This window comes from Carcharodon carcharias, chromosome 4 (assembly GCF_017639515.1).
Source record: "Carcharodon carcharias isolate sCarCar2 chromosome 4, sCarCar2.pri, whole genome shotgun sequence".
In the NCBI taxonomy this organism is placed as follows: Eukaryota; Metazoa; Chordata; class Chondrichthyes; order Lamniformes; family Lamnidae; genus Carcharodon; species Carcharodon carcharias.
In genome coordinates this window covers 25,185,586-25,211,405 of record NC_054470.1, presented here as the reverse complement: position 1 = coordinate 25,211,405, position 25,820 = coordinate 25,185,586, and the positions used below count along the sequence as shown (strand labels likewise).

General features: G+C 43.7%; 1 protein-coding gene across 7 annotated transcripts in view; it reads right to left on the bottom strand.

Annotated features, from left to right (window-relative positions):
• The window catches only part of vps13a (vacuolar protein sorting 13 homolog A), a 524,014-nt gene that overhangs the window by 301,613 nt on the left and 196,581 nt on the right, over window positions 1-25,820 (bottom strand). For all 7 annotated transcript variants that reach the window (XM_041186720.1, XM_041186723.1, XM_041186721.1 and 4 more), the window contains exon 28: window positions 14,761-14,820. In XM_041186720.1, coding sequence (XP_041042654.1) covers window positions 14,761-14,820 — 60 coding nt within the window. The remainder of the gene's footprint in view (window positions 1-14,760; window positions 14,821-25,820) is intronic.

The following is a 25,820-nucleotide window of genomic DNA, read 5'->3' as shown; positions in this document are numbered from 1 at the left end:
ATCCATAGCAACCACATCTGTAGTAGGTGTCAGTGAACGTCAGCTCAGAGTTGATGAGTCAGAGTCTGAACTTCAGACACTGTTGCACTTTTGGAGGTGGAAGATTACCTGGACACTTTGTTCCAGGAGGCAATCACACCCTTTAGGCTAGGCACGTTGAATTTCATCTGCAGTCAGTGACAGGAGGGTCTGGCTGCAAGTGAGGTACATTTGGAGATTCAGAAGGCAGCATTGGAGGAGCCTCAGTGCTCAGAATTGTCCAACAGGTTTGAGGATTTTGCATCTTGTACGAATGAGAGCAGGGGCTGCAGGGAGGATGATTGAATGGACCATAGCATTGTGATGCAGGAATCCATTCAAGCAGGAGGAATAAATATAACTGTAGTGGTAGTGAGGGACGGTATAGTCAGGGGCACAGACAGTTCTCTGCAGCTGAGTCCAGAAGGCTCTGTTCCCTACCCAATGCCAGGGTTTGGGACATCAGCTAGGGGCTCAAAAGGAACTTGCAGTGGATTGAGAAGAATCCACTTGTCAGGGTAACAACATAAATAGGACTAGGAAAAAGGTTCTACTTTGGCATTATGAGCAGCTAGGAGCTAAATTAAGAAGCAGAACCTCAAAAGGTAATAATCTCTGGATTCCTACCTGAACCATGAGCTAATTGGAGTATGACAGATGTCAGGTCAAAAATACAATTGAGAAACAGGCTAAATATAGAAGGCTATATAGGAGAGGTGAAAAAGCAAATAAGAGAAGCAAGGAGGGAGTATGAAAAGAAATTGACAACTGGATAAAGGGAATTTCAAAGTCTTCTATAGGCATATAAAAGGATAGTAAAAGGAGGAGCTGGGCCTGAAGTAAGGTAACTGAAAATGTTTCATACCAAGATTGATATTAAGATGTACATTAATAGCTTTAGAATAGACAAATGTAGCTATGAGAGCTCTTTCTATAAATGATGAGAAATATAGCCAACACTGCAGGCATATGTCGCCAGTACTGTGGAACTAACTAAAAATCACAAGCCATTAAACTTAATGGCCTTCATAGCTGTGTGAACAAGGTATTAAGGAGATAAGGAAACAGACAGGGAGTCAGCAGGCTCCAGATACTAACAAACTCCGAGGCCAAACATTGAGATAACAGAACATCCGCAGCACAAAGTATCCCACTCGTTCATTAGGCTATGCGATTCGTGTGCTAAAGCAACATCAGTGATTGACAATTGTATTAAAAGTACTATAAATTGAGACACAAACTTTGACGGAATTTTCCCAAATTTGCACGAAGTGCGGTAGCGGTAGGTAAAACGACATTTTACTCACCGTCGGCAATGGTGTGTTTTCAGGCCGTATCGTCCCAAGCCCACCTCATTATTTATGCACTCCCAGGAAACACGCTGTTTCCATGGCGGGCTCCTTTTTTCCCGCCCACCATCACCCTGCCGTTGCATCACGCCAGGTGCATGTTTAAAGGCCAGCTGCAAGGACAGCACTCATTGCTTCCAGCTCACCACTGCTGCCTGGGAGACATGGCCCTCAAAGGCAAGAAGACTGCAGCGCCCCGGTGTAATGACAGGACCCTTGAGCAACTGCTGGGTGCCGTGGAGGTCTGCCAGGATGTCCTGTATCCCCGTTCTGGCCTCAGGACAGGCAGCAATGTGACCAATCTGGCTTGGGAGGCGGTGGCAGCGGTAGTCAGCACCAATGCTCCTCAGAAGAGGATGGCCACCTAGTGCCACAAGAGGATGAATGATCTCCTCCGCTCCACCAGGGTAAGTCACTCTTTTCATACTCTCAACTCTCACACTTTCAAACCTCAGACACATCCACAGGGCCCTCATTCACAACCAGTTCAAGAGACATCACCATTCTCTCTCTCACACTCACCGTCATTGTCCATATCCCGTCCATGGACCATACCACATGTACAGACATTTATCATCTGACCTGGCAGGCATTCTATTTACTCTTTCTCCATCTCTATCCATGCAGATCAAGCTGGCACACAAGAGAGAGAGGTCGCAGACTGGTGGCGGAAGGCCCGAAATCAAGGTCTTCACGGACTTTGAAAATAGTCATCCAACTGGCCTGCAAGGATATGGACCGGTCCTGTGCTGATGGTGAGGTCGGCGCTGGTCTACCAAGTGAGGATCCAGCAGTACAACATCCATCAGACAACCATGCCATAAGCGCACATTTGCCAATCAGCCGACAAGAGTCCATGAATCAGGGCCTCCAATCAAGCCCCGAAGAAACCTCTGAAGAAGAATCTGGAGGCACCCTACCTGAAGTCCCATCATAGTGCTCACCCACACCCTCCACCAGCACGGAGACACACACCGCAGTGAGACCGCGCTTCCCAGGTGCCCGACACTCAAAGGACAGCTGAAGACCAGAAATTTGCTGAATCCAAGTCAGATGATGAGCCTCTGGACTCGGTCATGTCACAGCTACTGGGGCTGCAAAGGCAAGCTCAGGAACATCAGGAAGGGATGTCAGCTACACTCCTTGGATTGTAAGGCACAATGGACGAATCCGACCGCCTTCACTCCGAGGTGATAGCGCCAGCATGCCAAAGCACCAAGATCAAAGCTGGCAGGGTGGCTGCTGCCATGCAGATCTTGGCCCAGGATTTTGTTTCTGCACTGCTGTGCTGGCTCAACTTCACTGCTGATGCCATAGTTGGCCTCCAACAATGTGTAAGCAAGAGGGGTGCCAGGCAGCTCGATCTTACTCCAGCTACCCTTGCTCCTCAAGGAGTCAGCCTGGGAACCTATAGGGAGGAGGATCCGCAGGAGCACACTCCAGGCCCATCCATCCAGGTGACTCCGAGGGTGTCAGGCCCATCTGACTCCCCTCTTCCTGTGACCTCAGCAGCTCTAGCTCCACAGGCCAAGGAGGGCGCCACTGCCACACAAAAGGACCCTGAAAGCAGGCCTGGGCCCTCCAGAGGACGCCTGCCAAAGTCATCACAGACAGGGTGTCGCAGTCAGCAGGCTGTTTCTAACACCATTGTGGATGCCCAGGGAGCATCAAGATGTAGCGGCAAGGTTAGGTCAGTTAAGGAGAATTAACTCTTTCAGAGTCCACCAAATAAACTAAATTAACAAAATCAGGGACAAAATAAACACAGCCCCTAAGTTAGTGTAATTGTAAACTAAAGACAAATTTTAAAGGAAACTTACAAACAGCAAATCAAAATGCGATAAAGCACCCCAGTCCCCGTGATGCCCACCGAGCATGGAAGGCCTCGACGGTGCTGGAAGACACCGCATGCTCCCTCTCCAAGGACACCCGACCACGAATGTAACCACAGAACAGGGGATTGCATAGCCTGGGCATGGGCGTTAATCACTTGTACATATTGTTTAATATTGTCAATAAACTCCTAAGAATGTCTTCCTGCCTAGGGCTCCTTGTTCCGATGAGCAATGTTCTTGTCACTCAGATGTGAAACCTTTCTGCACAAGATAAAGGCAGGGCCTCTTCCCTGTGCTTTGTGCGACTGTCAGACCGAAGTGATGGTCCGGCCTCACACTTACTGGAGCCATCAATGATGCCTGCATCTCCGCAGTGCTTATCATTGCTGCCAGAATGTGGCAGACAGGCATCACAAGGTGCTCTCATTGACCCGGTGTGCTCTCAGCACCTATAAGGAGGGGCTGGCCCCAATCTGATCAGCATCTGTGACCACTGATGCTGTGCTCCAGCTCCTGAAGGGCTCCGGTGCTGAACGTTGACAAAGCATCGGATGCTTCTAAAGTTTCATGCCTGCTTCTCCATGAAATGATCCTGATCACTGAGTGCAAGCAAGCTGCCCTCGGCCTGACAGGAGTCTGGCGTTTTCTTGGCTGTGTGAAGTTTTATTCAGTGTCTTCAATGTATGTCATCATCATTCTCCTGCAATCGAGCGACTATTAGGCCCTCCAGCACCTCTCCATGACAGGAGCATTCTCACAGAGGGTATTTGCAATGCCATAAGCCAGACTGGAGTCAAACGTTCACAAATGCGATGTGAAGAACTATGGGGTCCCCTCACTGAATGTCGTCATCTTCATCCTCCACAAATCTAGCTATGAGGGCCTAGCAAGCATGCCTGCCTTGTCTAGCCAGTGCGAGGGCCTCATCCCAGTCATCATCACCTCCGAGGACTTCCTCAGCCTCATTCCCATTGGCATCCTCCCTCATCGGAGGAGACATGCAGCTCTTCCATCTCCTCCTCAGCCAACTCGTCTGCCCATTGGAGTGCTTGGTTGTGAAGGGCGCAGGAGACGACAATGCGTGACACCCTTTGCGGACTTTCTCACAGGGCTCCACCAGACTGGTCCAGGCACTGGAACTTAATTTTCAGTATCCCAATGGTCTGCTCCACCAAGTTGCGAGCTGCAGCATGAGCCTCATTATACAGTCACTCTGCTGCAGTCTGATCCGCCACACGGGTGTAATCAGCCACGGCCTCTGCAGGTAGCCCCCCCACCCCCCCAGCAAAGGAGCCATCCCTGCAGCTTCTGTGGACCCTGGAAGACCCCAGGGATCTGTGACTGTCAGAGGATGTAGGTCGTGCACACACCCTGGAAACCATTCATGCACCTGCAGGATGCGTTTCTGGCAGCTGCACACCTTCTGCACATTCAGCGAATGGAAGCCCTTGCGGCTGATGTTGTCCACCATGTGTTGCGATGGAGATCTGAGCACCATGAGTGCAGTTGATTGCACCCTGTGCCTGAGGGAAACCCGAGATCTGGGCGAATCCAATTGCTCTTGCACCCTGGCTGTCCTGGTGCCAGGCGAAATGCACAAAGTTGTGTGCCCTTGTGAAGATGGCATCCGTGATGTCATGGATGCATTTGTGGGTGGAGGCTTGAGAGATCCCACAGAGGTCACCCGTGCAGCCCTGAAAGGAGCCACGAGCATGGAAATTGAGCACTGCAGTCACTTTCACAGCTTCTGGCAGTGGATGCCCTCATGTCCTTGTGGTGCCAAATCCTGCAGTAACTGGCAGATGTGAGCGACCAGTTCCCCAGACGTTCGCAGTCTTTGGCAAGACTGGTTCTCAGTCATCTGCAAGAATGAAAAGCGGCGTCTATAGACCTGGGTGTTGCTGGGTGCCAGCTCATTGTGGCTATTGGGTGGAGTGTGCAGGAAGTTGCTGAGGTTCTTCCTGAGGTTGCTGCTCCTGCCTCTGCGCAGCTAGGAGCCTGTCGCTCTCTCCTCCATTGTCTGTAGGCCATCAGGCATACAGCTAGTTCACCAGGCTCCATGATCCTGATGTACTCCTCCTGCAGGATGAGACAGACAGAGACAGATGATTAGCATGGGTGCACTAAGAACCTGCCCTGGTTAAGTGTGACAGCCCCTTTATGCTTCCTGGGGTGTGCTGGCCACCACTAGGATGGCCAGAGTTTAGTGCACTGCATGGCTGCCCTGTTAGCTTCAGCCATGGGGGAAGACTGGTCCAAACCGGGATGCTGGCATTGCAAGTGAGCGCCTCCAGCAGTGACTGGCATTGCAAGTGAGCGCCTCTAGCAGTGACTGGCATTGCAAGTGAGTGCCTCCAGCAGTGACTGGCATTGCAAGTGAGCTCCTCCAGCAGTGACTGCTACAAGGCCAGCTTTAGCGAGGAGATTGTAAAACATTTGCAGTCCAACTGCTCTGCAGTCTACCAATGTGTTCTTGAGTTTGTGCTGGGCGGGGGGCGGGGGGGAGGGGGAGGGGGGGATAGCCCTGCAGAACTTGGTGGCACTTTGATGCCTCTGCATTGCATAAATAGGCAGATAAGCTAGGAACCCGAGTCCAATCATATCAATGTCTCTGCGCCTGAACTGCCTCAGTTGCAGGGGAACAGTCACTTTCTACAGGTTTCCCAAATGTGTGGCCACTTCCCTCGCCCACCCTATCCCCCCACCCCAAATGCTTGTGCATTATATTCAACGACAGGACTCCCTTTCCCTGCCACCAGTTGCCTCAAAGACAAGGCTACACTTGCTTCCCCTCACAAGTCATCTCAAAAGTGGTGCTGCACTTGGCCCCGCTCTCCCTCACCCTCATGAGTCGCCTCAGAGGCAGGGCTGTTCCTGCTCCCCGCTCCCCCTTACCCTCGTCACCTCAGAGGCAGGGCTGCACATGCCCCCCGCTCCCCCTCACCTTCAAAAGTCACCTCCGAGGCAGGGCGGGACTTAACCCCGACCCCCCAGTGCCCCTGAAGCCTGCAAAGGAACAGGTGACCCTGGTGAGCTCTGCAAATGTTGCTGTGCATTCACTTCCAGTTCACCCAAAGTGCGGGCCAAGTGCATGTTGCCTCTGTGCTGTTGCGAAACACGCTGGCGTGCTTTCCCGCCGATGTGGACGGATGATCCAGTGTGGGTGCAAGAGCCTGGCGGGATGGCCTGATAATGATATGCTGATGTATTACAATGAAGTTCCCAACGACTGATGGCGAGAAATGTGGCCCGCTATTGGTGGGCTGAGTGGACAATCGCAACCTGCCTTCCTGCTGTCCTGAAACTCATCGCGCCATATTGTCCGCTCACACCACCTATCATGCCCGCTGCCAGCAGGCACAGGAAATTCTGCCCTTTGTATTACTGAACGATCCTTGGGAAAGCAGCCAGGATAGATCTGAGCTCTCCTCAGCATACGCTACTGGAAAAGTGGATTACACAGCATCAGCTTCAGCCTGCTAATCTCTGAAATGACACACCATTGGACTTTGGATTCTGGACTCTAGACTCAGGTGAAACAATAATTCTTTTTTTGTCTGTGGTCTTTGCCCTGTACCTCTTTCTTTCCTTTATCCCCCTTTTATTGTCTGAATGTACCGGGAGCTACATGGCAACAACCCTCTTCCATGTTTTGAGTGTCTGTAAAAATAAACTAACCCTTTTAGTACACTATTAATAGGGAATTGAATCACAGCAAAACCAAGGGATTGGGAAAATACACCACCATATAAAGGGGTAATCAACATCAAACCCACTTTTCTGTTTACAGTCAGATAGTGAGAGGAGAAATCAGGGCTGTTTTAAATTAAGCCCCCACCTGTCCATAACAAAGTGGATTTACACATGGAGGCAGGGTGCATAGCTGAGATATTAAATGAATATTTTGCATCGGTCTTTGCCAAGGAAGATGATACTAACTAGGTCAAGGTGAAAGAGGATGTAATTCAGACACTAGAAGGGTTAACAATTTGTAACTTCAAGTGGATAAAGCATCTCGACAGGACGAGAGGCATCCAGGGAGACTGAGGGAATTGACATTGGAAAATGCGGAGGCACAAGTCATAATTTTGCAGTCTTCCTTAGATTCAGGGGTGGTGCCAGAGGACTGGAGAATTGGAAATATTTAAGCCTCACAACAAGATTTCATCTTGGCAACTGTTTTACGGGCATGGAATGGTCTCAACTCTTCAGACACCGGTGAATTTGACCATCCTTGCAATACCTAGTCTCGGACTTTTGACAAAATTGGATCCCACTTTGTTCAATTCCTTATTTGCTTCACACAGACCAGCAAGGAGCCCAAGAAATTCAACACAAATACAACTTCTTGCGGCACTGGAGCACGTACAATGCTATCCGGTAACGGAAGATGACTGGACATATGAACATATGAATTAGGAGCAGGAGTAGGCCACTCAGCCCCTTGAACCTGCTCCGCAATTCAATAAGATCATGGCCGATCTGAATGTAACCTCAACCCCGCATTCCTGCCTACCCCTGATAACCTTTCACCCCCTTGTTAATCAAGAATCTATCTAGCTCTGCCTTAAAAGTATTCAAATACTCTGCTTCCACCACCTTTTGAGGAAGAGCATTCCAAAAATTCACAACACTTGAAAGAAAAAATTTCTCTTCAGCTCTTTCTTAAATAAGTGACCCATTATTTTTAAACAGTGACCCTTAGTTCTATATTCTCCCACTAGAGGAAACATCCTCTCCACATCCCCCCTGTCAAGACCCCTTAGGATCTTATATATTTCAATCAAGTCGCCTCTTACTCTTCTAAACTCCAGTGGATGCAAGTCTGACCTGTCCTCATAAGGTAACCTGCCCATTCTGGTATTAGTGTAGAAATCCTTCTCTGAACTGCTTCTAACACACTTACATTTTTCTTTAAATACGGAGACCAGTACTGTGCACAATACTCAGATGTGTTCTCACCAATGCCCTGTAAACTGAAGAATAATTTCCCTACTTTTCTAATCAATTGCCCTCACAATAAGTTATAATATTCTATTAGCTTTCCAATTATCTGCTGTACCTACATACTCACCTTTTGTGATTCTTGCACTAGGACACCCAGATCCCTCTGAATCTCAGAGCTCTGCAATCTCTAATCATTTAGATAATAAGCTCCTTTTCTCATTCTTCCTGCCAAAATGAATGATTTCACATTTGCCCGCATCATATTCCATATGCCAGATCTATGCCCACTCACTTAACCTATTTATGTCACATTGTAGCCTCCTTACGTCCTTTTCACAAATTACTTTCCTACCTATCTTTGTGTTGTAAGCAAATTTAGCAACCATTCCTTTGGTCCCTTCATCCATGTCATTTAAATAAATTGTAAAAGTTTGACGTCCCAGTACCAATCCCTGTGGCACACCACTTATAGAAACATAGAAAATAGGAGCAGGAGTAGGCCATTTGGCCCTTCGAGCCTGCTCTGCCATTCATTATGATCACAACTGATCATCTAACTCAATAGCCTGCACCCGCTTTCTCCCCATATCCTTTGATCCCTTTTGCCCCAAGAGCTATATCTAAATCCTTCTTGAAAACATACAATGTTTTGGCCTCAACTACTTTCTGTGGTAACGAATTCCACAGGCTCACCACTCTCTGGGTGAAGGAATTTCTCACCTCAGTCCTAAATGGTCTACCCAGTATCCTCAGAGTGTGACCCCCTGGTTCTGGACTCACCCATCATCGAGAACATCCTTCTTGCATCTACCCTGTCCAGTCCTGTTAGAATTTTATAGGTTTCTATGAGATCCCCCTCATTTTTCTGAACTCCAGAAAATATAATCCTAAACGACTCAAGCTCGCCTCATATGTCAGTCTCGCCATCCCAGGAATCAGTCTGTTAAACCTTCGCTGCACTCCCTGGATAGCAAGAACATCCTTCCTCAGATAAGGAGACCAAAACTGCACACATCCTACCAACCAGGAAAAGACCCATTTATGCCAATTCTCGGCCTCCTGTTAGCTAGCCAATATGTCACCCCTACACCATGAGCTTTTATTTTCTGCAATAACCTTTAACGTGGCACTTTATCAAATGCCTTCTGGAAATCTAAGTACAGTGCATCCACCGGTTCCCCTTTATCCACAGCATGCGACTCCCTCAAAGAATGCCAATAAATTGGTTAAACATGATTTCCCTTTTACAAAACCATGTTGACTCTGCCTGATTGCCTTGAATTTTTCTAAGTGCCCAGCTATAATATCTTTTATAGCTTCTACCATTTTCCCTATGACCAATGTTAGGCTAACAGGCCTGTTGTTTCCTGCTTTCTGTCTCCCTCCCTTTTTGAATAAAGGAGTTATATTTGCTATTTTCCAATTTAATGGAACCTTACCCGAATCTAGGAAATTTTGGAAAATTAAAACCATTGCATCAACTATCTCACTGCCCACTTCTTTCATGGCCTTAGGGTGAAGTCCCTTGGGACCTGGGGATTTGTCAGCCCGTAGCCCCAACAATTTTCTCAATACCACTTCACTGGTGGTTGTAATTTTTCTGAGTTCTTCCATCCCTTCCATTTCCTGGTTTACAGCTATTTCTGAAACGTTACTTGTGACCCCTATAGTGAAGACCAAAGCAAAATACCTGTTTAATTCATCCTCCATCCCCCTACTTTCCATGATGAATCCCCCAGAATCATTTTCTATTGGACCAAAGCTCACTTTGTTAACTCTTTTCTTATTTAAATATCTATAGAAACTCCTACTGTCTTTATATTACTAGCTAACTTTCTCCCATACTCTAATTTTCCCTTATTAATCTTTGTTTACTTTGCTATTCCTTATATTTTTTCCAATCTTCTGACCTACCACCCATCTTTGTGCAATTATATGCTTTAAGTTTGAAACTGTCTTTAACTTTTTAGTTAATGGTGGGCCCTCCCCTCAGAATTTTTCTTTCTCATTGGAATATATATATTCTGTGTATTCTGAAACATGCACACCTGGATGGTACATAGTGGTGTACTCATACACCGATAAAATCAAACCCAATGTTGAATTCTAGCTGAGGCTATTGGCGGAATGGCTTTCCCTTCACTAAATAAACCCACGAATAGCTTATGATCTGACACTATGGTGAAATGTCAGTCATGCAGATACTGATGGAATTTCTTCACTTCAACTATTGCTGATAAACCTTCCTTTTCAAGTTGTGAATAACCCTTCTCGATTGCAGAGGGGGTTCTGGAGACATAGCCTAATGGCCTTTCGGAACCATCTTCCATCCTGTGTGCCAACACAGCTCCCACCCCATAAGGAGATGTGTCACAAACTAATACTAATTCTTTTGATGGGTCATAGTGTACTAGTAGACATGATAAGCTTCTTAACCTTTATGAAGGCTTCTTCCTATTACGCATTCCATGACCAATTGTGGTTCTTTTTCAGTAGAAAATATAAAGGCGCTAACACAATTGATAAGTTTGGCAAGAAGGACTTGAGTTTAGTAACACTTGTAGGAAAGGGTGCCTAAGATTTCCTTAGGAATTGATGTACTCACCTTCATAAGGCAAGGTGCAGCGCCGGAGCTATTTATCCTTGTCACCAATTGTAATAAACTCGATGCACTGGACAGTTTTCTTACTTGAAACAGATAGCTTTAAATAAACTCTGTAATAAAGTTATATGCTTGAACCAGGTCCATGACTAGAAAACTCCGCCCCTCAGATTACCCACGCTTAGAGCTGATTTGTCAGTACAATCACATGACCCCTAAAGACACTAGGAAAGGTTATAACTACAATCACTACAGACTGTTTGAGAGACGGTATTCTAGGCTTTATTAATAGAGGCATAGAGTATAAGAAAAAGGAGGTTATGTTAAAATTGTATAAGGTACTAGTCCGGCCTCAGCTGGAGTACTGGGCTCAGCTTGGGATACCACACTTTAGGAAGGACGTGAAGGCATTAGAGAGTGCAGAAAAGATTCATGAGAATGGTTCCAGTGATGAGGAACTTCAGTTACAAAGACAGATTAGAGAAATTAGGACTGTTTTCCTCGGAGAAAAGTAGGTTAAGAGGAGATTTGATAGAGGTATTCAAAAGTATGAGAGGTCTGGACAGGTAGATAGGGAGAAATTGTTCCCATTCATGAAAGGATCAAGAAAGAGAGGGCACAGATTTAAAGTAATTTGCCAAAAGAAGCAAAAATTATATGAGAAAAAACATTTTAACGCAATGAGTGGTTAAGGTCTGGAATGCACTGCTTGAGTGTGTGGTGGAGGCTGGTTCAATCGAGGCATTTAAAAGGGAATTAGACTGCTATTTGAAAAGGAAACAACATGCAGGGTTATAGGGAGAAGGCTGGAAAATGGCACTTAAATGAAATGCTCATTTCGAGAGCTGGTGCAGACACAATGGGCCAAATGGCTCCTTCTGCATGGTAAGAATTCTGTGATTCTGTGAAGATTAGAGAGCTGAATGCATGGCTCAAGGATTATTGGGGAATATTTGGGTTTTGATTCATGAGGCAGTGCTTCAGTAGTGGGGAAAGCAGGAGCTGAACCATTGGGATGGTCTTCACCTGAATTGTGCTGAAATAAGTGTTCTGGCAAGTTGTATAACTAGGATGGTAGAGAGGACTTTAACTTAAATAGTGCGGGGTGGAGAAGGGGAGGGATTACATCAGCAGAGCTGTGGTAAATTGAAGAGAAGGGACAAGGCAATTGTGATCTGAGTCATAATATCCACAGTGCGGCAGGAAGGAACAGAGTGTATTAACTTAATAGTGCGACAGCAGCTAAGGACAGAGTTTGCAAGAATGGTAAAAAGATAGAATTGAGGGTTCTGTAACTGAATGCATGCAGCATTTGTAACAAGATGGATAAAATGATATCACAAATAGCAATAAATACGTATGACTTGATGGCCATTTCTGAGACATGGTTGCACGGTGAATGAAGCTGGGCCCTAAATATTCAAGGGTATTTGATATTTCAGAAGGACAGGAAGGAAGCTAGGGACAGATGGTGGGGTAGGTTTATTAATTACATGACAAGACATGAGTACAGTAGTGAGGGATCAAGATGTAGTTTGGTAGAGATAAGAAATAGCAAAAGAAAGTCATCACTTGTGGAGTGGTTTATAGGTTCCTTAACAGCAACTACATTGCAGGACAAAGTATACAGGAAGAAGTAATGTATGCTTGTAAGAAAAGGAACTGCAATAACCAGGGTGACTTTACTCCTCATATAGATTGGCAAAGGTAGCCTGGAAGATGAACTCAGGGTGTATTCAGGACAATTTCTTAAGAGCAGGACGTTCCAGTGCCAATAAGCGGCCAGGCTATTTTAGACCTGGTAATGTGCAATGAGGCAAGATGACCTCATAGTAAAGGATCCTCTAGGCAACAGTGAACACAATGTGATAGAATTTCGCATTCAGTTTGAGGGTGAGAAGTCTGGGTCTAAGACTAAGTTAGCCAAACATCTGTCATAGGAAAAATGCTGGAATGCATTATTAAGGAGGTAATTGCAGGACATTTAGAAAATCATAAAACAATCAGGCAGAGTCAACATAGTTTTGTGACAGGGAAATTGTGTTTGACTACTTTATTAGAGTTCTTTGAGGAATTAATAAACAATATACATAAAGGGGAACCTGTGGGTGTGGTGTACTTGTAATTCTAAAATACATTTGATACGGTGCCTCAAAAGGTTACTTAGGCAAAATAAGAGCATATAGCAGAGGGGTTAATATATTAGCATGATTAGAGGATTGCTGAGCTAACCAGGAAGCAGAGGGCTGAGATAAATGGGTTATTTTCAGGTTGCCAAGTTGTAACTAGTGGAGTGCCACAGAGATCAGTATTGAGGCCTCAACTACTTACAATCTATTTCAATGACTTGGATGAAAGGACTGAATGTATGGTTGATAAATTTGTTGGTAGCACAATGATAGATAGAAAAGTAAGTTTTCAACATGATACAAAAAATCCATAAGGAGATATAGATAGGTTAAATAAAGTGGGCAAATATTTGGAGATGGAGTATAATATAGGAAAATGGGAACTTGTCCACTTTGGCAGGAAGAATAAAAAGTAGCAGTATATTAGTTAAATGGAGAGAGACTGCAGAACTCTGGTACAGAGGGATCTGGGTGTCCTGGTGCATGAATCACAAAATCTTAGTATGCAGGTACAGCAAATGACCAGGAAGACAAAAAGAATGTTGGCGTGTAACTGCAAGGGGAATAGAGTATAAAAGTAAGGAAATGTTACTACAGCTGTACAGGGTGTAATAAGAGGTCATTGGAGTACCGTGTACAGTTTTGGTCCCCTTATTTAAGGAAGGACATAATTGCATTAGAAGCAGTTCTGAGAAGGTTCACTTGACTGATTCTTGGGATGAAAGGGTTATCCTTAAGAGGAAATGTTGGACAGATTGGACCTTTACCCATTAGCATTTGGAAGAATGAGAGGGGACTGGACAAGATCAATGCTGAGAGGATGTTTCCCATCGTCAGGGAGACCAGATCTAGGAACCCTCCATTTAAGATGAGATGAGGAGAATTTTTCTCCGAAGGTCGCTATGGAATTCTCTTCACCAGAGAGTAGTGGAGGCTAGGTCACTGAATATATTCAAGGCTGAGTTAGATAGATTTTTGATCGATAAGGGAGTCAGGACGATGGGGGGGGGGTGCAGACAGGAAGTAGAGTTGAGGACACAATCAGATCAGCCATGACCTTATCAAAAGACAGAGCTGGCTAGTGGGGTCAAATGGTCTGCTGCTGCTCCTAATTCTGGTGCTAATTGAGACTAAATTAATGGAGAATGAGCACAGGAGTAGGACTAACTAAATAGCTCTTTCAAGGTACTACCACAGCACAATGGGCTGAATAGCTCCTAAGAGCTAATAGATTCTAAGGTCGCAGCAAGTCTGGTGCTGTAGCAGTAGGTCTGGCAATGACCAGAATATTTGTTAATGAGGGGAATAGATCTAGTAAAGACATCCTCTTCTTCCAATTGGGCCCCATGACAACTTCAGCTGTCTTGAGAGTTTTTCCACCTCTAAAATCGCTTGCGACCTCTCAGTGTAGCATTTTTGAAACTAAACTGAAAACTGTCATCATTTCCAGATCCTATTTGCACTTGAGCAAAAGCAGACTACAGCACGAGCTATGTTAATTCCTTTCTTGAGCTGTCATAAAAATGGGATATCTAAATCATGCTCTACTACGAACATTACAGTCCTTCAAGATTGAACATTCAGAACAGAAAATTGAGGCAATATTCGAAACAAACTCAATATTCCACCAAAGAATAAATGAAGGGACATTGGCAGAAAGGAGTCAGAAAATGCAAGAAGAATGTCTACAAATGTATTGGTGAGAAATAAAAAGGCAGATTACCTCTATTGTCTGATGCAATTAGCAAGAGTACTACTCCTAGCATGTGTCTTCTTGAACGAAGAGGTGACCGTACTAATGCCCAAAAAAATAGCATTCGGGTTGTTGCACGTAGCTGTGACATAGAAAATCTCTATTAAATGCACAGTGGAATTTTTACCTTTATGAGTTGCTCTATGTTGCTGTAGGTGGTTTTGAATTCTGGTCCATCTCGTTTAGCCTGGAAAATAAATATTTAATCGATTTCTCCCTCATTTTATGCAACATACAATTGAATGGCAAATCATTCACAAAACCAAGAATAAATCAATGCTTCTTTGTTACAAAACAATACTTTATATCAAAAATGACTATAGTTACTAAGTTGGCTGAACCCACAGGATAAGTGTTAAAAAGACTGACAACAGTATTTTTAAGTGACCTAAATGGCAGTTCTTAAAATGGCCGAAGTTTAGATAGCTTTGTAATTTGCAAGGTGAAGCTATCAGAAAGGAATCGTTGTTTCTGAAGATAGCACACCAGGACAAATCACTTAAGTGAGTGTAAATGGCCCATCTCCTGAACTATTAACAGACATTCAGACATAATCTGTTTATTCATGTGGGTGGAAACCAATCTATTAAACTCAATCACTTTGGACAATGAAGCCTGGCTGACAAGAGGGCTCCACGGCCATTCAGTTGAATCACTTTAAAGAATGAGCATGGAATGAGGGCTCCTTAGTTTGCTGTGACCATATTTAGCAACTATCTAGTTTGCAGATGGAGGTTATTTGATAGCAAACCAACCCTTTTTGTTTTAAAAAAGAAACTGCTTTTCCAGAGTCAGAAGGACCGTGAGTGGGTAACAAGAGGAGAACTTCTGGTCCTTCTCTATCTCTCTCTCTAGACATTCTGAAAGTGTATGCCCTGCCTTAATCTGACAACCAAACACCACAGGCAGTGTCTTCAACATAAACCAAACAGCTGCTGACTCTAGAGGAAAGAAAGAGAGATCATCTGTCAAAACTTTAAATCGTCTCTGCGCAGAATCAGTAAAAGAAAAATCACTTAGCACAGCCCCAAACCATCCAACGCATCAACCTACAGGCTCTGCATATGATTGACATTCTTTTGGACAAACAATTTAACCTACACTCCCTTCTTGTAACCTACTTCTATGTGTGTGCGTGCGTGTATGTGGGTCTCACAGATGCATGTGTAAGTGTAGGTTGAAGCATTTTTTTAATTCTATCGGGTGTTAAGGGCAATAAACACTTTCTTTTTCTTTTAAAACTTAGAAGAGAACCTGTTAAAAACAGGTTCCTTTAAAAACACCTGTTACAGTCAACTGAGAGGCAGAAAGAGGGGAGCCATTTTCCGCATCTCACCTGGCCATAACAGAAATATGGGGGCTCATGTCAGAGATAGGACCTTTGACAACGAAGAATTGGAAGCGAGAAATCAAATTGATCCCAAGATTTAAAGCTTCCAGAAAGATATTCTCGTGGTTTACAGTACTAGAATACTAACACATCCACATTCGAGGCTAGTACCTTCATGGGCAAGTGAAATAACTTGGGACACCTTAAAAGTTCTATCCATTAAAGAGTTATGGAGCATAGCTAGAGAAGTAGAAGCGAGTGTCAGACCAAAAGCTAGGAAACCTGAAATCCTCAAAATATTGGCCACCCATTTTTGAGTTGAACCAGAAGGACAGGCTAACATTAGCAAAGATATAGCTGGAGCAGTGGAAACTAGGGCTAGACTTTCAAGAAAGAGCAGAGGAAAGAGAAAGGCTGGAGAGAAAGGAAAGAGGAGAAAGCAAATTCCAGGAAAGAGAGAGCCTTCCAGAGGAAAAAGTTTGAGAGGGAGTTGAAAGCACAAAAAGACCAGGAAATAAGGCAGCTTGAACTGAGTAGGGAAAGGTCGTCAGTGCCCAGTGGAATTGCTGCTAGTGATGTAAACGACCTTAGCTCAGGACAGGGCTTTGAGCTAAAAAGGAAGGTGCTGAGAACATGAGTGATGCCTTAAAGCCTGTATGCTTTCATTGCAACAAAACAGGCCACCTCCAAGTTGACTGCTGGAAAATAAAGGATAAACCGATAGGTTTTGTTGCATACACCAGACCCGTGCAGGCCAAGGGCCCCTGGTGGAAAGCACAGGTAACAAGGCTGTGGTTCTAACTGTTATGATCTGTAAATGTACTACTCAGTGCAGCAGAACTTAGCAGAATTCCTGAGGGTTACCAGGATTTTGTGTTTAAGTGGGAAGTGATTCCCATATCCCTCAAATGAGGTAACTAAGTCCATAGTCCTACTTAGAAATACAGGGGGCACCCAATCTTTACAGCTGGGAAAAGGCACAATCTTCCCCCACAGGGCACACTGAATGCAAAGGTTTTAATGGAAGATAGATGACTATACTTTTGTCATGTCCTTAAGACATGAAAGAGATCATAAACTCTCTAAATCAAACATTACTCTTTCGCTTACTTTAAAAAAGTGGGCCTCACTGAACCAAAAGATAGCTGCTACAGGTCACATGATTCACATGTTGATTACAGTTTATGAAAATTTCCAACAGCAGTTTCAGAACAAAAGCTCAACCCTTATATCTGTGGAATCTCACATCTCTCAAAGTGAAGACACGTTACAATCAACAAACCAGAGACCAGCAGATGATCTGTCTCTTGAGCCTAGTCCTATAACAGAGGGAGAACCATCAAAACTAGTCATACCTGCAGAAGCACAAAAAACCACCATCTCTCTCCTAAGGTGAATAATGGATTTTGACCAGAGGCATATATAGAAACTGCTTGTTAGCCTGCAACTGACTCACTAATAGGCAACATCATATGACCCAAGGTTCTGGCCTTTGGAAAGTTTTAATATTACATTTCTAGACTCAGAACTCAGTGTGCTGTTTAAACTCCAGTATGTCCACATCAAAGCAGGACTCCAGGCTGATCAACAGCCTGCATCAAGTCTAGGCCTCTTCGGAACCTGTTGCTTTGTAAGATTCCTGCCACCATGTGCCGGGCAGATCTTGTCTCTGTATACCAACCTCATCTCGCTGCGAAACCTTCAACTTTAAAAGAATGCTGCAAATGCTGCTTCAGCTAGTTGAATCCAACTGAACTGTAGCTCCTCTATGAAGGTACCCACAATAGACTCTGACTTTCTGGAATTTGGCAATCACTTGAACTGATATCCATATCTGTGGTGTTTTTTCTTTTAAGTTATTTATATTTGTGAAAGTTCTTCTTTCCTATCTTCTTATTGTGTGTATGAAGTTGTGACCATTCCTGGATTTGAATGTGTGAATAAATTATACTTCTGACTTAACTTTAAAGGGGATTTGCTGCAAGTCACTTTAAAAATTGACCTCACAGTCAGAGGGTTTGGGGAAACATGCCACGGACTATTTAAAAAATGAAACCACTACTGCTTACAGACAGACAGCAAGAAAATAAAGGAGTTCAGTTTTGCCTTCCTCCCCTGTCTGTAACACTTCATGTCGAGTGCACCTAGAATGCAACCTTATTTCAGGACCAGTTACCATAGGAATTATCCTGTGTTTGTCTGTGGAGAGGATCAACCTCCTCTTAGGTAATGGCCTGGTATGGTCTAAGGTGGTAGCTTCCCCTGTGGCCTTGGAGAAGCCAACTGAGGTTAGGAGATGAAACAGATAAAGCAGGCAGTTCCTTGCATTTTCCAAATGCATGGTAACCCTGTCCATGACCAAACAAGCTCCATCAGAGGAGGCTGAACTCATACTGCAGAAAGATGAATCTGCAGTCTGGCTGTCTGAAACTTTCTTCAGAAGTTTGGATGAGCCAAAGGAAATGCTGTACAGGTCTTCCCAAGTTGAGGCTCAACAAGCCAACTCAGTGTTCAAAAGCTGACCGTCAGACTGTCCAGACTGAAGCTGAAGTAAAAAGGAGTTCCAGAGTGCTCCTATTTAAGGGATAAGGCTCTGATGAGGAAATGGAGACCCCCTTCATCGACCCACAGACAAAGGGTGGAAAGTGCTCCACTAGGTAGCAGCTTGTCTCAGATACCATAGGGAAATTGTGAGGATTGCTCATGAAGTTCCAATGGCTGAATATGTTGGTATCGGAAAAACTCAAGCTGGCATAAGCCAACATTTTTATTGGCCGCATCTCCACAAGGATGTGGTGGATTTTTGCAAAATGTGCCACACATGTCAAGTTGGGGGAAACCCAACCTGAAATAAAAGCTGCTCCACTCATTCCCATACCAGCTTTTGGGGAACCATTCAGCAAGTGCATTGGTGGACTGGATAGGGCCCCAACTAAAAACAGGAGGGATTACCAATATCTTCTCATCATCATAGATGTGGCTACCTGATTCCCAGACGCCATTTCCCAGAGAACAATCTCAGCCAAAGTAGCGAGCGAGAGGCTAACTTAACTCTTAACCCGATACAGGCTGCCTGCCAAGGTCCAATTGGATCAGGGCACAGGTTTTATGTCCCAGATTTTTCAAAAGGCCCTGAATAACCTTGGCATAATCCATCTGAAGTCCTCAGCCTATTGCCCACAGTCACAAGGGGCTTTTGGAACAGTGCCAACAGACGCTAAAGACAATGATCAGGACATACTGCTGTACCTCCATGACTGAGATCAAGGGCTGAATAAAAAAAATATTGAATTAAAAAAATCTATTTGCTACCAGTGATTCACTGAATGAATCCACCAGTTTTAGTCCTTTGAATTAATTTATGGTCACAAGGTGAGAGGTTCTCTTAAACTACTTAAGGAGGTTTTTGGAACAAAAGGAAGAGACTTCCTTATTAGACTATGTATTTGTCTTCCATGAGTGGCTCAAAAACATCTTAAAACCTCACAAGGCATTATGAAAATGCAGGCAGACTGCAACTATCAATACAAGGTGAACTGCTGAAAGTCAGGTTCAGTGCCCATGCAGTGTATGAAAGAGGATCAGCAAAATAAATTATTTAATTGACAATCTCAACCATAGGAAAAAGCAAAGGCTGTGTCACATCAACACGCTAAAGCTGTGATACAACCAGAAAGCGGATGAACAAGGATGGATATGCCAGATAGTGAGGAAAGACGAGGGCGTAAGGAACAGTGAAGATGAGGTAGAGAGAGAAGGCAGCCCGGACGATTCCCATTGATCCCCTACTATCAGGTTAGCCAACACTGGAATGCTAGGGAGGCAAGACATGTAGAGCAGAGAGGGGACTTGACAAAGCTGCTTGCAGCAGTTAGAGAGATATGTAGGGACAAGCAGGATGCATGACCCCAACATGATGTATGTGTAGGAGAGAGCCTTCCTATAAAGCAAAACCCCTATCACCTCGGTCCTGCGAAATTGGCTCAATTTCCAGAAAAAATTAAGTATATGCTGGAGCACCAGTTGACTGAGCCCAGCCACAGTGGTTGGAGTTCTCTACTGTAACTGTACCCAAGCTCAATGGTTCAACAAGGTTTTGCACTGATTACAGAAAAGTTAATGCAGTAACCAGAGCCGACTCATACCCAATCCCTCGCCTCGAAGACTCCATTGACAGAGTAGGAAACTTTACTTACATCACTAAAATAGATTTTTTAGAATAAAACTGGCAGGTCCCCCTAATCACCCCAACAAAAGAGGTCTCTGCTTTCTTCACATCAGATGGTTTATTTCAATGCCAATTAATGCCATTTGGGTTAAGGAATGCCCATTCACCTTCCAAAAGCTGATGAGCCAGATAGTCACGAGCTTGCACAATTATGTAGTATACCTGGACAATCTGAGCTTGGCCTAAATAGCCAAGTGGTTATGGTACTGGGCTTGTAACCCCAAGATCAAGAGTTCAAATCTCACAATGGCAAACTATGAAACAATGTAACTTCATCTGAATAGGAACAGATGGAAACGTGTTTTTACTCGAAAGTGTTACCTGGACAATCTGTCAGCATACAGTGGAAGCTAGAGAGGCAACCTAGACCAGTTAGAACCCTATTCTAAAGGTTGTAGTCTGCTAACTTTGTGGTAAACCTTGCAAAGAGCAAGCTCACTAAAGCTCACATAACCTACCTCGGGCATGTTGTGGGTCAAAGCCGAATGCTACCAAAGGCAGCAAGAGTACAAGTGCTGACTATTTCCCGTTTTAGTGCTGGAGACACAGAAACCAATGTTATTTTAGGGGAGGTGTAGGTTCCATTACAAGTTCCTCCAGAACTTTGGTACTTTAGCTGCTCCACTGACAGACTTGCTACAGAAAAATTCAAAAGGTAGTGTGGTCAGGTGGTGTCAAACAACTTTCAGGAGGTTGAAAGTCACAGGAACAAACAAACAAACTGGTGCTGGCACCTCCGAGCTTCAGCCAACCAATGCAATTGACTTAGCAGTACGCAGAGTTCTACTCCAAGATGAAGAATCAGGCAGTGAGAGATGTATTGGGTATTTCTCAAAGAAACTGGGCACCAAAAAAAGAGGTACTCCACTGTGGAAGAAGGAAACTCTAGGACTGCTGCTTGCTGTCAAGCACTTTGAAATATATGTCAGCAATGGATATAAAGTCTACATGGATCATAATCATGATCAGTGGAGAAATTCAAAAGACAATGCAAGACTATTCAAATGGAACCCACTTCTGCAACCATTTCACACAAAAATTATACTCACTGCAGGAAAAAAAATGCAACAGTGGACACCCCATCAAGGGTGCGAATCAGCACAAAATCCTCCCAAAAGCTGGGCAGTGGGAGACTGATTCCAGATTGCACAGAATGCAGCCACTGTGTCTGTATGATTAAATGTTTGAGAATGAATGTGTGGTTATTCCTTTTCTTTTTCAGAAAGAAGGAATTGTAGGGCAGTAGTTTAAACTATGTCCGGGTGAGTTTAAGTACTGAATTAAATTAAGAAAATAAAACAAAGTGCTGGAAAAACTCAGCAGGCCTGGCAGCATTTGTGAAGAGGGAAGCAGAGTTAAGGTTTTGAAGGAGAGTCATACTCCACTCAAAACTTTAATTCTGTTTCTTTCTCCACATATGCTGCTATACTTGCTGAGTTTTTCCACCATTTTGTTTTTGTTTCAGATTTCCAGCATCCACAGTATTTTGCCTCTATGTAACAGAATTAAATTTACAACTTAACTCTTAATTTATTATTTGTAGTTATATTAAAGTCTTTAGTCAACTAAATAAATAACTGCGGTAAACCGCAGTGTTGCGTCTTCTGCGGTAAATAAAATCTGACTAACGTAAGATATGGCAGAGAAGTTGTGTGTCTGAGATTCAGAAGGTGAGTGCTTGTGGATGTCCTGAACAAACACACCAGCAGGAAATGTCCCCATCTCAAATCTCTCTGGCTCAGGGTCATTCAGCTTGATTTCAAGTTTGGAAGAGTAAAGCATGCTTCCCCACAGACTACTTTAACAATAATTCAAAAACATCTCTGCTTACGGACAGATGGAGAGAAGATAAAGAAGTTCAATTTCTTCCTCTCTCCTGTCCATAACACAGGAAAGGGAGCGTGTGGTTGATAGGGAGTCAGGTAGTGAGGATTTAGGAGAGGTCCTGGATTTAGAAGGAAGTCCTGGAGACACTAGTTCTGTCCAACAGGTTCAACACTGTCCATGAGGGCAAGGGGAGAGACTGCAGAGAGGACAGCAGCCATAACTCAGGCTGAAGCACCAGGGCTCAGACAGCTGACCTTTAAATGGGTGGGGGCGGGGGTTGTGTGAAGAGCAGAATGGAAATGCTATAGTAATAGGAATCTATCATTAGGGAGATAGACAGCTTCCTCTGCAGCTGAGAACAGAATCCAAAAAGGTGTCACTTCAGTTCCGAAGTGTCATATTGGACTCGAATCATTAACTCTGTTTTCTCTCTCCACAGATGCTACTAGACCTGCTGACATTTTTCAGCACTTTGTTTTTGCCTCAGATCTCCAGCATTTGTAGTATTTTGCTTTTATTATCCCAAAAGGTGCTTTATCTACCTTGAGATGGTAAGGGATAGCTTACAGTGGCTGGAGAGGAACTTGAAAAGGAAGGGGGTAAATCCAGCTGTTTTGGTCCATGTTGGAACAAATAGCTTGGTGGAAACAGGGAAGAGGGTCCTGATGAAAAAGTATCAGGAGTTAGGCTCTAAATTAAAAAGACCTCATGGGTAATAATCCCTGGATTATTGTTGAGACCCACATGGCATTTGAGCAGATAGATCAGAAGAATTAACACACGGTTAAAGGGCTGGTGTGGGAAATAGGGGTTTCTTTTCATGACACACAGGCACCAGTTCTGGCAGATGAAGAAGCTGTACTGATTTGATGGACTCCATCTGAACCAGGATGGGGCCATGTCCTGCTATAATAGTTCCCATACTGTGGATGCAGTTGTGACCCCCCGGCCTTCCTCTGAGACAGCCCCCTGCACCAAAGGCCCAATCTTGCTCTTCTTGCTTTTTGGTTTCTCTCTCCCAACAAGTCGGTGAGGAGAGTCTCGCCTGGTGCCAACTCTATGAACAATAAGTTTGAAACATGAATCACTGATTTTCTCTTCCTCCACTTCATCTTTCTCCCACTGAATCCTTCTACTGGATTTGTTCTTGGCACTGGCAGCCTGGCCTGTGGGATCATCTTCTTACGACCATTTAAATGTGTCACATGAGGGGACCCACTAACTTGGGGGTTCTAGTTCCTTGGTCCATATTGGAACCTGGTGCGCACTGTGTGATAGAAAGATGGATTAACAAAGAAATTGATCTGATAAAAAATAACTGGAGCCTGACAAGGAGTCATTTAATACATTAGTGAGTGGTACAGGAATGGGGTGGAGTGGTGGTGGAGAAATAACCTTCCTACTTATTACATGATTCAGTCTGAAAGGGACAGCTTCAATTACAAGTTTTTCTCTAGCATCAGTTTAATCTAATGGAATATGGGAGAGGGAACTTTATAAGAATAGCAAGTTTTAATTAAAGTATGTTAGGAAATTATAGAATTCTTAATAGACAATAGCTGCTAGGCACTAAAGGAGAATGTGGCTGGTGAACCAGCTGCACACCAGCTTGAACTGTGAGAAGTGCTGTGCTTCCCCACAGGCTGTCACCAGCTGGCTGACCTGTGTGCTGCGTGGGCTGAGCCCCTGATTGCAAAGTGTTTATGGCATGTGTTTAGGCGAGGGGAGGGGAGAGAAGGAGATGGGCTGATTACAGTGTGTGTTTGACTGTGGGGCTGGGGAGGAAGAGAGGGGTTGATTATTTTGTGGGTGTCAGGGAACTGAGTCTCCTGTTACCAGGGAATATGGAGAGATTGGCTGAAACGTACATGAGTACATAAAATAATAAAATCTCTACAAAGTACGCCAAAGACACAGGTTTTCATATTTATATAATGAATTATATGTTGATCTATAATACATAAACGTTAATAATTATATACTGAATGTCACTATGCTGTTTTATTTGCTGTTTTGCTTTTGTTGCTCTGGCAAGTCACATTGATTTTTAAGTGTTAAAATGGGTCACACTGGATAATAGTTTGGGAAGCACTGTCCTAGTGAAAAGAGTATATAAGGAGATAAGACAAAGGCTTTAAACTATTAAGGGGATAGGGTATGAGGGATCTACAAGAAACAAACAGCCGAAATGTAAGCCAAACAGGAAAGGAGAGTATAGGAAAGAATGAAGTAAGGGAGGACAGTGATAGCAAGGGAATAAGCAGAATTATCAAGCAGGAGTCTGAAGAAATGGTTCAGAATAAAGTGAGAGGAAATCCTATTGAAATTGAGTTAAAATGTCCAGACAGCAATGTTCAGTGTCTATAACAAAAAGGGGGAGCTGAAGGCAATCCTGCAATTGGAGGAACCAGACAGAGTAGGGATGACTCAGACAAGGTTATAGAAAAAGCAGGACTGGAAGTTAAATATTGTAGGGTATAAAATATATATTTATAAAGATTGAGGGGCAAATAGAAAATGAAGAGTAACTGCCCTTATTGAGGACAACTATGGTAGTAGGGAAAAGGGATGCAACCATCAGCAAGATAGAAGTAGAATCCATAAGAATAGGGATGAAAATAATGAAGGATCCTTCATACTAACCTACAGACCACCTAATCATGAAGGGAAATGAAGGAAGAAATGTGCAGATAAATTATGGATTTTAGTTAAAAATACATGATGGGGGATTTTAACTACCTAGGTATTAATTGGAAAGAAAAGCTAGTTAAAGGGGATAAGGGAATAGAATTTCTACAATGTGTACAGAACTCTGTTCTAACTCAAGAGCAAAAAAGCCCAGCAAGGAGAGATTCTCTATTCGATCTAGTAACAGGGAATAAACCAGAGCAGCTAAATTAAGTAAAAATAGGGCAACATCTGGGCAATTGTGATCATAATATAATAGGCTTTAAGATGATAATAGAAGAGGACACAAGTATGACAAAAATAGGTTAAAAGATTGGAGAAAAACTGAGTTTGAGGGGCTGAGAATAGAAATTGGAAAAATTAAATGGGCAACTAAATTGGCAAACAACTATGTAGAAAACAATGGGAAACATTTAAGACAGTGTTCAATGGAGTACAGGAATAATATTTCCACTACTAGGAAAGAATAAACTAAATATAAATGAGATGCCATTGTTGAGTAAAGACATAAGGCAAACAATTAAGGGTTAGTGGGGGGGGGGGGGGGGGGGGAGACGGGACATACATTAAGTACACAGACAGCAGAGGAGTGTATTGTAACAGAATACAAAGAAATTAAGAGAAGTTGAAAAATAACAACGAAGAAGGTAAAGAGAAACTATAAAATTAAAATATCAAAGTATAAAACAAAATAATGAAATATCTTACAGGCACATCAATTAAAAAAAAAGGAAGGCTGTAACAGGAATAGGACCATTAAAGGACATACAGGATAATACCACTGATAATGGCAGAATTATTAAATAATTATTTTGATTTAGTATGTACCAGCGGATAGAACAGGAGGACGTGACACTGAAGGATGAGATGAGTAAAGAGATAAGTAGATTTAAAATTAAAAAGGGGAAAGATTGCATCCGAAAAAAGAACAAAGAACAGTACAGCACAGGAACAGGCCCTTCGGCCCTCCAAGCCTGCGCCGATCATATTGCCTGTCAAACGAAAACATTTTGCACTTCCAGGGTCCGTAACCCACTATTCCCCATCCTATTCATGTATTTGTCAAGCTGCCTCTTAAACACCACTATCGTACCTGCTTCCACCACCTCCTCAG